Raw genomic sequence first — 12043 nt, 5'->3', positions numbered from 1 at the left:
TTGGATCAGAGGGATAGAAGCAAATATTTCTCTTTTGGTGCATAGTTTTTCAGCCCAAAACTGTCTTACTAGTGTCAGCTAGTAAGACAACTTATCATGATTATGATATGACTTTCAGGATTATTCTTTATTCTGCCCTGATTTGTTCCATCATCCAACCCATCGAGATCACACTAAATACATTTCGTATGTGGGATCAAAAGGTATGGCCACTTGATCAGCCTTTAATTAGCATCTCCAATACCACATTTTCAGGGCATATTTCTTGATATATTTCTTGATAGATGAATGGACCATCTTCTCTTCTCAGCCACCTCCAGCGTAATAGGTGGTAGCATGTCGTTTCCATCAGATCCCCTTCGATCAAGGAGAAGTTGGCGTCAGTTAAGTGCCTATAAAGGCCCGCTGGCTGCCCTGGAAGATATACTCGACTTGCACCAGTATCAGCGCCTGGCTTTGGAATGATGCAAGAGGAGTCTATTGGAGGGGCTGGTTTTCGTTTGAATAAACATGGTTGAAGTGGGAAGATGGTAAGTTCACTACGAGTGTACTTTGGAATGTGGGGGGATAGATACGGGACACAGCCCTAATTATTTCAATGTTGATACCTACGGAGTACAATGCCCCTGCATGCTAGCTTAGAGAGAATATATGTCCTCCAATGTCCTCAATACGTACATAAGTATCTCTCCATCACCGACTACGATGTCCACCACAGCGACGACAGCGAGTGTAAAACCCCTCAACCCCACTAGCCTAGACCATATAGTCGCATGCTGTACCGCCGTATAAGATGCAACTTGCCATTTGAAGAAAGGCTTGGTGGCAGCAATTTGGTGGGGGTCAAGTCTCATTATGTTATCTCTTGACTGGGCTAGATTCTTATCGATGACAGTGATCGACGCCAAGGTGGTTAGTGGGGACGGGGGTCCCCGGTGTCCCTCGGCTATGCGCATTAATAGCTTGCAGCTTGATTTAAGTCAAATTGCACCTGTATACAACTATTGAAAGGATAATTCAAGTCGATGTTCTCCGTCACCTCAAAAAAAACCCCGACTAGACACGTAGAAATCTTGCGGCGGATATGAAGCCAAACAGACACCGGCCGTTCATAGGCGTATTTGGGATATCAGCATTATTAGGAAATATGCATCATTGTGCATAGTGAAGATACGTGCTGGCTGAATTTCAGGATCACGTAGGTTGGCCACATGGAGCCGACCCGTGTCTCTTCATTCTTACATCCTGCGTGGCGCGGTTAGCTAGGGACTAAAAGTCAACCTATAAGAATAGATTGTCAAAACGCCCTAAAAAACCCTGAACTGGCGCCATGCCTGAGCCACGGACGTTGGAAGTAAGGGAGCCAATCTGAAATATGAGCACTAATGCACGGCTCTAGAAATGGTTATCTCAAAAATGGTAACCTACGTTAGAGTCGGGAACTTCTTGGACCGATTGTTCCAATCCATTTGAACGCCTGACCAGCGCCTTCATGTTGTTATGTATATGTGTTCACATCTGTTTTGTGTTGGCGTTGCAACATGTATACTCCGTACCCGTGCGGGAACTGAGTTGTACTTGGGCAGCCTCAAAGCATGGCTAAATCCCCTGCATGTGTTGACTAGTGCGGGGTGAACGAGTTATCAAAATTGCGACATCCTCGAATAGCTTGGGGTCTGGTTCGGGGCTGGTCTGGCAGTGGTAGGACGACGGAAGTGGTGGACACGAACCAATGTACTTTTAGAATAGTAGCTGGTCCAGCCCCGGGGCTCTCGGACAGTGGAGGTCTCCGGTAGCCCCGCTATAGTAAATTGACAAAGTACGGATGAAGCCATTGCCGCTGGCAATCAATGCCGGGGTATTGTGGGATATCGGACATGGCCGCAGAGTCAGGAAAACAAGGCAAGTTCAAGGCGTCACTTCTCTATCCAACGATTTCCCGTGGCCCTCCCCCTGGCGATGACGCGAATAGACCCGGTCCGCCGTTAGCCTGTTTGGCCAGGCAATTAGTGGAGGAGCTAAACGGCTCAGCGCGGGGCTCATTACGCATATGCAATAGGTGGGAGGAGATCATGGATGTATGGGACCATGTTAGCGTTTAGCTGCAGCGCTAGAGTCGAAATAAAAGTCTATCCTATTTCTGATTTGAAAGGCGAGAGAAATAGAGTGGATGTAAGGGAGAGGAGGAGGAGAAGAGGAAGCTCTTCCTTTAAAGAGTCAGGTGTCCCCTTCCCGCTTTCTTAGTCTTTCCCTCTCCCGGTCTCTTTCTACTTCTTGGCTTCTTCCATCTCTCTACTCTTTTTTTCTTCTATAATTTATCTGCTTTATACCCCTTCCCAGCAGACGTCCTTGCTACCGATACCATGCGTATCACCGTCAACGTCATCCGCCCCGAGCAGGCGGACTCGGACATCATCAACCTAGAAGTGGGCGGCGATATGTCAGTCGAGCTCCTCAAAGCTATTGTCGAAAGCGAAACCACCATCCCACCCGAAGCCCAACAGCTCGTCTACAACAACCAGCTCCTCCAGAACCCTTCTCAAACCCTAGACCAAGCCGGCATCACCGAGGGCGACATGCTCGGTGTGCACGTCACCCGAGCTCCCCAATCCTCTACTCGCCCCGCCGCTTCCAGCTCCGTCGCGCCCAGACAGAACACCCAACCCCGCCCCGGCATGCCGGACCCCGAAACGATTCGTCTACACATTCTGGGTGATCCCCGCGTGCGCGAGGCCGTGCGCAGGCAGAACCCGGAGCTGTCTGAGGCCGCGGATAATGCTCAGCGCTTCCGCGAGGTCTTGCTTAGGCAGCAACAGGGCGAGGCGCAGCGGGAGGCGGAAAAAGAAGCTCGCATTGCGATGCTCAATGCCGATCCTTTTAATCACGATAACCAGAAGGAAATTGAGGAGATTATTCGCCAGAATGCTGTTACGGAAAATCTACACAATGCCATGGAGCATCATCCTGAGTGTACGCTCTATTCGAACTGGCTGCTGAACTGAGAATAAACCAGAGCTAACCAAATATGTTTCTCTAGCCTTCGGTCGCGTGACAATGCTCTACATCCCCGTGGAAGTGAATGGCCACCGTCTAAACGCCTTCGTCGACTCCGGCGCTCAGGTGACCATCATGTCGCCCGAGTGTGCAACATCGTGTAACATAATGCGCCTGGTAGACCGTCGCTATGGCGGCATTGCGAAGGGCGTCGGGACCGCCCCGATCCTGGGCCGGGTTCACTCCGCCCAGATCAAGATCGGCGAGATGTTCCTGCCCTGCTCCTTCACCGTCATGGAAGGCAAGCAGATCGACTTGCTCCTGGGGTTGGACATGCTCCGCCGCCACCAGGCCTGCATTGATCTCCAGCGGGGTGCCCTCGTTATCCAAGACCAGGCTGTCCCCTTCCTCGGTGAGGGCGATATCCCCAAGCACTTGACCGAAGAGTTCGAGGCCGAACCTACGGTCAAGGGAGCCGATGGTGCCGAAGTGGGTGCCCGCACTGGCGCGGTCACGCATAAAGCGGAGAACAATCCTAATGCCAATGCCACTTCCAATAATGCATCCGGGTCCGGCGCGTCAGGGTCACAACCCCGAATCAATATCCGGCCTGCGCCTGCTTCGCGGTGGCCGCAGGACTCCGTTGCCAGGATCACCGAGCTGGGATTCTCGCGCGAGGAAGCCGTCCGGGCTCTTGATATGGCACATGGAGACTTGGAAGGGGCGATCGGGTTTTTGATTTGATCTATGGATGGATTCCGCTTTCTGCATTTACACTCGAAGGCGTTTTGGTCGGGATGGGAACTTGTATTAGTGAGATTTGATCAAAGCACGTAATGATGTGTACGATTATAACGCTGGCTGCATTATAATAGATTTTGTTTATTGTCCTACATGTAATGTAAGTGTGTGCTGTTTATTCCCGCTTGGTTTTGGGCATTAGTTTGTCGCGTAGACGGAATACCATGTCTAGAGCCATGAATCCGCCTATGAGGTGTTAGTAACAGCTGGTGAGCTAATTGCGACATTCTTGCAGACACCCTTGGACTGCACATACCTAACGCCATATAGGGAGCATACAGCATGGTAAGCTGCTGCTTCTCCGCGACCGAGCGGTCAGTCCAACTCCACACCACCACCAGAGATGTCAATGTAGTGATGAAGGCCTGGATACCGAACACGAGGAGGTGTACAGGGACGAGGGGGTGGTCTAGATGAATTGGAAATTGAGTTAGTTGTTGATTGCGTTTGCCATTGTCATGTCGCTCGTGTTCGGGGAGAGGATATTCCAGATATTGCATTTGATATAGATATGTAATGGATATAAGACGTGATGGGGTGGACTGGATGATACCATATACAATGTACAAATAGCAACATGTAGCATGTACCAACACGAGCTTAGAAAAGAAATGGAAATACCTTTAAGCAAACCCCGAACCGCCCATATCGAGAGCGGGAGGTGGTACAGCAGCTCCATCCAGATGAAGACGGTGAACCATGTTGGGGGGTCTTCGAAGAATTTGTCGCGGTAGGTTGTTATGTAGAACTGGCGCAGGTGGTGGGAGAGGTTTGTTTGGAGGAAGGCTGGGAGGAGGGGGACTGTGTCGATTACTGTATTTTGGCGTTAGTGTGCATATACGAGGTATGAAGATATGAAGATATGAAGATAGAGATAGAGATAGAGAATCATACAGAGGATAATGGGGACATGGGTGACGAAAAAGAGAAGATAGGACAAGTCCCGTTTACGGGTGCAGATGGACATGATGTGCTGGGTCATATGCAATGCGAAAGGATAAGACGGCGCTGTGTGTGTTGTGTACGGAGTATGCTGTGTGTGTGTATGTTGTGTGTGTGTTGTGGAAGTGTAGATGTTTAGGGGAAGGGGATATCAGGTGACCCGAGGAACAATCTGGAAGAGATAGAGGAAGTTATAGAACTAGAACATCGTATAATTGCTTTTTTCGGGGGAATGCTAGTGTGAGATCTTAATTTCTAGCGTATTTTACCGAGATAACCAAAGTCCAAGTCGATATACACATCCAACTCCTTCGAGTACCTTGATCTCCATCTCACCGCTGCTTCTCAATTTTAAGGTGGCCTGACTGGTCTCCTCGGGGAGCTGTTGAATCCGAGCTATCCTATATCCACCAGGGAATACACTGAAGTAGACAAAGGACCTTGATGTCAACCATCAAGCCTGTAATTACATCATCGGGATAAGGTAACTAGGCATGCAGTGATGCTACAGGGAATCTCCTAGATAACCTGCCTCGAGAGAGACATCCCGGGAAGTAGACCGCAAGATCGGGATGCCCTAATTAGTTGATGACAGGGTTCTTTTGGGTTTTCCTCGTTTCTTCCCTTTTCTTCCCGTTTCTCCTTTCTCCTTGGAGCTTCCTAAATAGCTCGGAACAGTTGTAAATAGTCCTCCTAACCATATGCCGAATCATAATCCCCGCATGCATAGATCATGGCAGATAATGCAATTGCCATTCGGCCTGCAGCATGCCTTATCTTCGAGGTATTCACCATCTACCGTAGCGGTGTAAGACCATGGAAGCTTTGGAAAGAAATGAAAAAAAGCGGGCGAACGGTAGTGGAATGGGGATTTGCATGGCAGTGGATAAGTGGAGAGACGCGTTTATTGCTTTTCTTGCTTTATTGTTTTTATTTTTATTGAAATTTTACTTTTCTTCCTGGAGAGATCATTTTTCTGGCTTCTTTTTTCCATTATCTCTGACCGCTGTTCGCATCTTTCCACTCGGAGATGAAGGGAAGCGTTGGAGATGCGTATACAGAACTATATATAAAATATAAAAAGAACCTCAATCCCACTTCCATCTCTTCTCCTTATCCATCTTATCCATCTATTCCTTTACTCCACCCTATACAGATATCGATATACATCTACAATGCCTTCCACAGCCCCCCGCCGTCCCAAGCAGCCCAAGAAGCAAGAGCCCATCAGCTACGACATCAACATCCCCTATGTCGACGTAGACAAGCAATCCAAGATCACAACCAAATACCCCCAATACCTCCCCTCCTGGGACCCAATCTGGTTCGACCCACTCCAGCCCTTCGAATATGAAGACCCAGCCCTCCGCGTGCGCAACAAATCAAAACCAAACCTGCTGCCCGCAACCGCCAAAGTCTCGCACATCCAGCCCAGCCTAGGCACAATCATCGAGAACGTCCAGCTCTCCGAGCTCTCCGCCGCCGGACGGGATGAGCTCGCCCTGCTCATCTCCGAGCGCAAGGTCGTCGCCTTCCCAGACCAGGACCTGATCGATGCGGGCCCAGATGCCCAGGAATCCTTCATGCGCCACTTCGGCAAACCAAACTACCAGCCCGTGTCCGGCTCCATGACCGACCATCCCGCCTTCCACATCATCCACCGCGACGGCAACAGAGACGAGATCACCCGCTTCCTGCAGCAGCGCACTACAACCACCCTCTGGCACCAGGACGTCAGCTACGAGATCCAGCCGCCGGCCTATGTCATGCTCGGCCTCCTGCAGGGCCCCGAGGTCGGCGGTGATACCGTCTTCGCGGCTACGGACTTGGCCTACAGGCGGCTCTCGCCGGCTGTCACGGCATTCCTGGATGGCTTGAAGGTTACGCACTCGTCGGCGAAGATGATTGGCCATGCACGCTTGACGGGTGGGTTGGTCAGGAAGGATCCTGTTGATACTGTCCACCCGCTTATCCGGGTGCATCCCGTGACCGGGGAGAAGTGTATGTTTTTGAATGGGGAGTTTATTACGCGCATTGATGGGCTCAAGGATACCGAGACGAAGTGGGTGTTGGATTTCCTTATGAATCACCTCGTTGCCGGTCATGATTTCCAGGTTCGCGTGCGCTGGCAACCGAGGACTATTGTGATGTTTGATAATCGCTCGACTATTCGTGAGTTATTTCCGCCTCCTTTTCCTCCCCGGGGATTTGGAATTGAGCTTTGCTAATGATATCCTAGACTCTGCCATTGTGGACTACTTGGATGATGATAACGGTGCCAAGGCTCGTCATATCTTCCGCTTGGCTGCTATGGGCGAGAAACCCATTCCTGTCTATGAGGATGAGGAGGAGGACGAGGAGTTCGAATGATCGTAATGTGATAGAATGGGGTTATTCGGTGTTTCGGGATTGATTATAGATTTAATCTGGTTGGAACTTAATTTAATTTGCTTTTATTTGCTTTCATTTACTTTCAAAGATTGAAATATTCAAATATCCATTGCAATGATGATCAGGGCTATACTCCCTGTATCCATTTTGACTGTGAATTCGTTTTCATTACCACCCCACGCCTAGAGTTACAAACAGAAATCCCAGAAAAAGCACCGATCCTTAAAAGATCCTATGTCAAGTAAATCTCAGGAGTCACCGCCACGCAGATCTGCAACGCTACATGGCCAGTCCCCCCACATCGCCGCGGCAGCAAACGCCACATTACCGTAGAATATCATCGATCCGTGACCGCAAGTCATGAGCGATCTCCAATTGTTCCCCACTAATGACACCGCTCTGTTGCAGGATCAGCAGCATCTCAGAGACACGTTCGGCAACGATATCCGAGCCGAAGACCATGCCGCCTAGGCGCACGGTCTCATGGAACCATCCACTCAGCAGGTACAGCAGGTCGTGAGCGATGAATCGCCGGTTTGACCCGTGGAAGGGCGCCTCGTCGGTGTAGTACATCGTCTCCAGCACCGCATACAGCGATTCGTGCGCAACGCCAAGATCTAAGAACAGATCCACCACCCAGGTAGCCGGGCCCACGTTGCGTTGAAACTCTAATGCATACCGCTCCAGCATGGGGACGAGCTCGCGGATGGGGAAGATGGTCTCGGACATGCGAAGCCGACTGCCGAGGCTGCGGACTTTGTCGATCACCGCTTCGTAAGGTTGCGGTGAGCCGCGTTGAACAGTGGCGTCATGGATCCCCTGGATCAGGTGTTGCCAAGTTGACTTGACGTCGGCCGCATTGCGATAGTCGGCTTGGTAGAAGATTTGGAGGCAGATGTCATGGTAACTGGCGGAATCGGCGTATTTGTTGAATAGCTAGAACATGTTAGTATCGTGTTGGAATTTGATTCGGGGGAAATTAGAACTTACTGTGCTAATATCCATCACTGGCCCGTCGACCTCGCGCAGGATCTCGGGTTTCCGTTCGGGAAGAATTCGCTCGTCATCCTTGAGTCTTTGAAGCAGATCGTCTTGAAGATTGGCCACGTCGATGAGATTCGAAATCTCTTGCAGCAGTCGCTGTCTTGACTGACGCCCAACGTCCGGTGTGAAAATCGAAGCATTGGCGCGGGCTTGACCAAGGTACTCAATACGACGGCTCAGGGGCAACACGAAAGCACTATTGGCCAGGTGGAATTGAACCTGTGCAGTCTCGAAGAATCGTTGGGATTGGGAATAGAACCGCCAGAGTAGATCAGCATGGCCTAGATCATCATTCGACTTGCGCTGGAGGTAGGTGACGACAAATGGAGATTGCGTCTGCAGCAACCGATCGCTCCAGCCCTGCTCGAGGTACCAGTCATACAAACTCGTCAGGAACACCTCATCGGTGGAATCAGAAATCACGCCATAGGCCTCGTTCTGGCGTTTGGCAATAGTGGTCAGCTGGCCATCAATGAGACCGGGATCGGATGCAGCCAATTTGTCAACTGCAAGCACGACTTTGGAGATGAGATCGTAGCACTGCTTGCGGAAATAGAAGTATTCCTTGCGGGGGTCCTGGGTAGTTGTGAGCGGGAGCTGATACCGGGATCCATAGGGAATAAGGGGGATAAGCACCTGTTCGGGACGCTGATCCATGATCCAGGAATATGCAAGGTTTGACTTGTCGGACCGAGCAGCAACGTTGAGGGCGAGCTGGATAGCACCTAAAGACAAAAGGAATAACCAATCAGTATGAGAAGCAAAGACCAGGATCACACAACATACCTGCAAAGAACTGGTTGAAAATGAAATTGTCCACTGCCGAAACCAGATAATCCATAGGTAAGTATTCCGCCACCTGCTGGAAGAGATGCAGACTCTCATTGAGCAAGTTGCGGCCCAATTCAGTATTGGCACCGGCCTCAGTCGCACGCTTCAGCATTTCTTGTGCCTTGAAAATCACCACATCCTCAGTACTGCAGAAACTGCCACAGCGTCGTCGAAGTGCATCAGCCACAGTCTCGACGTTGGAGCCCTTGGCAATGTTGCGGTTAACAATGCCCTTCACGAGTTCTTTAGCAATGTCATGTCCCTTGCTGGAGCTGAAGAGTTCCTCAAAGGTGAGGCTGAGGAACTTCGCTTTCGATTCAGCTGGCAAAGTCGCCACAATCTCATCAACCCGCTCATCAAATAGAACAAGTATGAATGAGATACCTTCGATTGTGTGTGATACCAATTGAACGAGAGAGTGTAATGCGCGGTGCTCGGCTTGCAGCGCCACTTCTTCTTGCTTGCTGTTTACCCGGGCAAGAGCGTCGGGGCCGTTGAGCCCATCAATAAAGGTCTTGTTCACCTTGAAGAACTCTGCCAGTGAGGAGAGATCATGCTGGACAGTCTGCAGTTTGCTGGAACTCACAGACGCGGAAACGGATTGTGCGCCATTAGGTCCGTTGCCCACTTTGGCAATCCTCTCCTTCCAGATAGATCGCAACAGACGCGCAATGTATAGTGCAATACCCGTGTGTCGAGGAGAGGGCTGCACGGCGTCAAGAGCAGACGTTGAGCCATCCGCAATAGCATTTTCATTTAGATGAGCCCGACCACCTTGAGTAATGAAGGCCTGGCGTGCTGCCGCCAGGATGTCCGGATCGGTAATTCGGGTCAGTCTTTGGTCAGGGGAAATCTCCATACCCTGGCCACAAGCCACCGCCAGGGCAGTTGCCAGCATCTCGCTCCGTCCATATGTTCTCAGGAAAGTTTGGATATCGCCGGTCAGTCCCTCATGGGGATTGCCGCCGCTGCGGAGCAAGGCCGCGAATATATCCACGAGACGACGCCGACGAATGATATGAACTCCACCATTAGTCAAGATGGCAATCTCGGCAGCCGGGTGGTCGAATTGAACGGCCAACTCGTTGGTCACTGGTGAAGGTGCCGAAACCAGACCAATATCCTCTGCCTTGCCTCCCAGGTCCAGGATGATAGCCGACTCAGCGGCTTTACCACTGACCGAGCCTTCCTGGTACTGAGCGATACGACCAGAGTCGGGGGTTGAGATGAAAAGAGTATCAATCTTTTGCTGTGGATCCTTGGTAGTAAAACAGAAGAAATAGCCGGGGGAATATCGCTCGGCGAGACGAGTGGGTGAAAGTGTAGTAATCTGACCAGCAGAAGGTAAAACCGCGCCAAGAGGCGAAACAAGTGAGATGGAAGATGCCACCCCGCTCACGCCGGGGGAGAGATCGACGGGAGGTGTCTTGACATGCAGTGCCTGCATGCTTGTCGGAGGGCTAGTGTTGGTCGATGCAGGCGCCCAACTGTTTGAGCCAGTGGCGCTGAGATAAATGCGATATCCTGTTGCCGTCGTTGCAACTAGATGATACCGCGACGCTTCCGTGGCTGGCACCGGACTGATCGACACAATCTTGATTCTGGGGTTCAGGGTCTCGTTGGAGGTGATGATGTGCCCGATGTTAGAGTAGATATCCAGAGCGCGTTTGGTGATTGCGAGCGTCAAAGCGCCCTCGGGTCCCATGTGGAATACTCGAATTGTAGATGCGGAGGAGAGTGTGTAGAGCAGCTTCCGGGTGTCATCGAGTGCCATCTGCACTACATGCTCGGAAGCGCTTTGTGCAAGGTTCGTCAGGCTCATTGAAGGCCTGAAAGCCGATAGACGCGAGCTGGTATGGTTGACTCTGCCACAGCGGCCCTGGAACCACCTTTCCTCCTGTTGGTAAGTGACCTCGTGCACATCGGTGTCAGACGATCCTCCAAAGAAAATGCGTCCAGTGGATGCTGACGCTGCAAAAACATTTATATCCAAGCCGCGGACTGCCACCGACATCCCCGTGTGATACAGAGAAACCTGTCGGCCTCCGCTGGGCGTATTCTCATAGCCCATTCCCAGCAGAATGATCTCCGCAGTTGTCGCAATGACCAGCAAATGGGTGATCGCAGGCAAGAAAACTCCGGGGCGCGGTTTGGTCAACTTAACAGCATTAATGCTGTTAGGCTGTTCCTCGAATCCCACCAATTGCGGGTTGGAGTGTGTGAAATCCCAAATGTACAATGCATTGTCAATCGCGACCCACGCGTGGTTTAACTCGGCAAACAGACCCATGCTGGTCGAAACTTGTGCGCGGTTGTATTGATCGAAAATCTGGTCGGGGATATCGTACATTTTGACTTTTTGGAATGGTGCCCATGATTGGGATATGGGGATGTTGTACTCAGACGAGGAGCCCTCTGTTTTTGGTCAGTCTTGCTTCAAGCAGTCTTCAATGGGGAGATTTACGAGATAAATAGCTGTCGAGGTCTGGATAACGCGATTCGCTTTGTAGGCTGCTATTGATCGTTCGCGCCCCGCGCTCCTCGGTGCTCAATGTTTGATTTTTGGACTTTGAAGCTGCTGGAGGGAGCTTTGGCATGGGCGTCTGGGGTTGCGTCTGCAATGGCGACCTAGTCGGCAGAGGCCGTGCTGTGACTGGTGCCGGGGTCTGAAAGTAAGCTCCAGGAAGGGGTTTCTGCGGCGTCGCTGGAGGGAGATTTGTTGGAAGAGTCGGATACGACATGGCGACGGTTTTAAGGAGGGAGAAAGGGACGATCCCCCGCTAGAAAACACAAAGAAGCTGCAGTGGAGGTCGGACGAGAAAAAGAAAGCAAAAGATATGTGGGGGAATGACGATGAGAGAAGGTCTTGGGAGGAGACTGGATTATTCAAGGTCTTTGCGAAAAGAGAGAGAGTCAACACCTGGGAGCGCACAGACCAATTGGGATCTTCCGCCTTCACGGTATTGATTGTCGATTGTTTCCCATTCCCAATTGATCCCTCAATTGAACTTGTTTCCTATTGTCTTATTGTCTACCGTTT

The 12043-nt window shown here is 51.0% G+C and overlaps 4 protein-coding genes across 4 annotated transcripts; 2 read left to right on the top strand and 2 right to left on the bottom strand.

The window, feature by feature from the left end:
* Nucleotides 1-2363: 2363 nt before the first annotated feature.
* Nucleotides 2364-3738, top strand: ddiA (putative DNA damage-inducible v-SNARE binding protein Ddi1; the record flags this gene model as incomplete). The annotated part of the gene is made up of 2 exons (XM_057188202.1): nt 2364-2970; nt 3038-3738. The coding sequence occupies 2 exons, from the start codon at nt 2364-2366 to the stop codon at nt 3736-3738; spliced, it is 1308 nt and encodes a 435-aa protein (XP_057039905.1).
* A 172-nt stretch (nt 3739-3910) lies between these two features.
* On the bottom strand, nt 3911-4762 carry N7518_007274 (EXPERA domain-containing protein; the record flags this gene model as incomplete). Its single annotated transcript, XM_057188201.1, has 4 exons — nt 3911-3981; nt 4052-4204; nt 4417-4608; nt 4690-4762. The coding sequence occupies 4 exons, from the start codon at nt 4760-4762 to the stop codon at nt 3911-3913; spliced, it is 489 nt and encodes a 162-aa protein (XP_057039904.1).
* Nucleotides 4763-5912: 1150 nt separating this feature from the next.
* Nucleotides 5913-7107, top strand: N7518_007273 (TauD/TfdA dioxygenase family protein; the record flags this gene model as incomplete). Its single annotated transcript, XM_057188200.1, has 2 exons — nt 5913-6909; nt 6977-7107. The coding sequence occupies 2 exons, from the start codon at nt 5913-5915 to the stop codon at nt 7105-7107; spliced, it is 1128 nt and encodes a 375-aa protein (XP_057039903.1).
* A 345-nt stretch (nt 7108-7452) lies between these two features.
* On the bottom strand, nt 7453-11744 carry N7518_007272 (putative non-repetitive nucleoporin; the record flags this gene model as incomplete). The annotated part of the gene is made up of 4 exons (XM_057188199.1): nt 7453-8064; nt 8119-8897; nt 8959-11418; nt 11468-11744. 4 exons carry the CDS (start codon nt 11742-11744, stop codon nt 7453-7455), a joined length of 4128 nt encoding a protein of 1375 aa, XP_057039902.1.
* Nucleotides 11745-12043: the final 299 nt, after the last annotated feature.

This window comes from Penicillium psychrosexuale (genome assembly GCF_028828465.1).
Source record: "Penicillium psychrosexuale strain IBT 29551 chromosome Unknown utg000004l, whole genome shotgun sequence".
Classification (NCBI taxonomy): domain Eukaryota; kingdom Fungi; phylum Ascomycota; class Eurotiomycetes; order Eurotiales; family Aspergillaceae; genus Penicillium; species Penicillium psychrosexuale.
The sequence above is the reverse complement of the archived record's forward strand: the minus strand, read 5'-3'. Positions and strand labels throughout refer to the sequence as shown.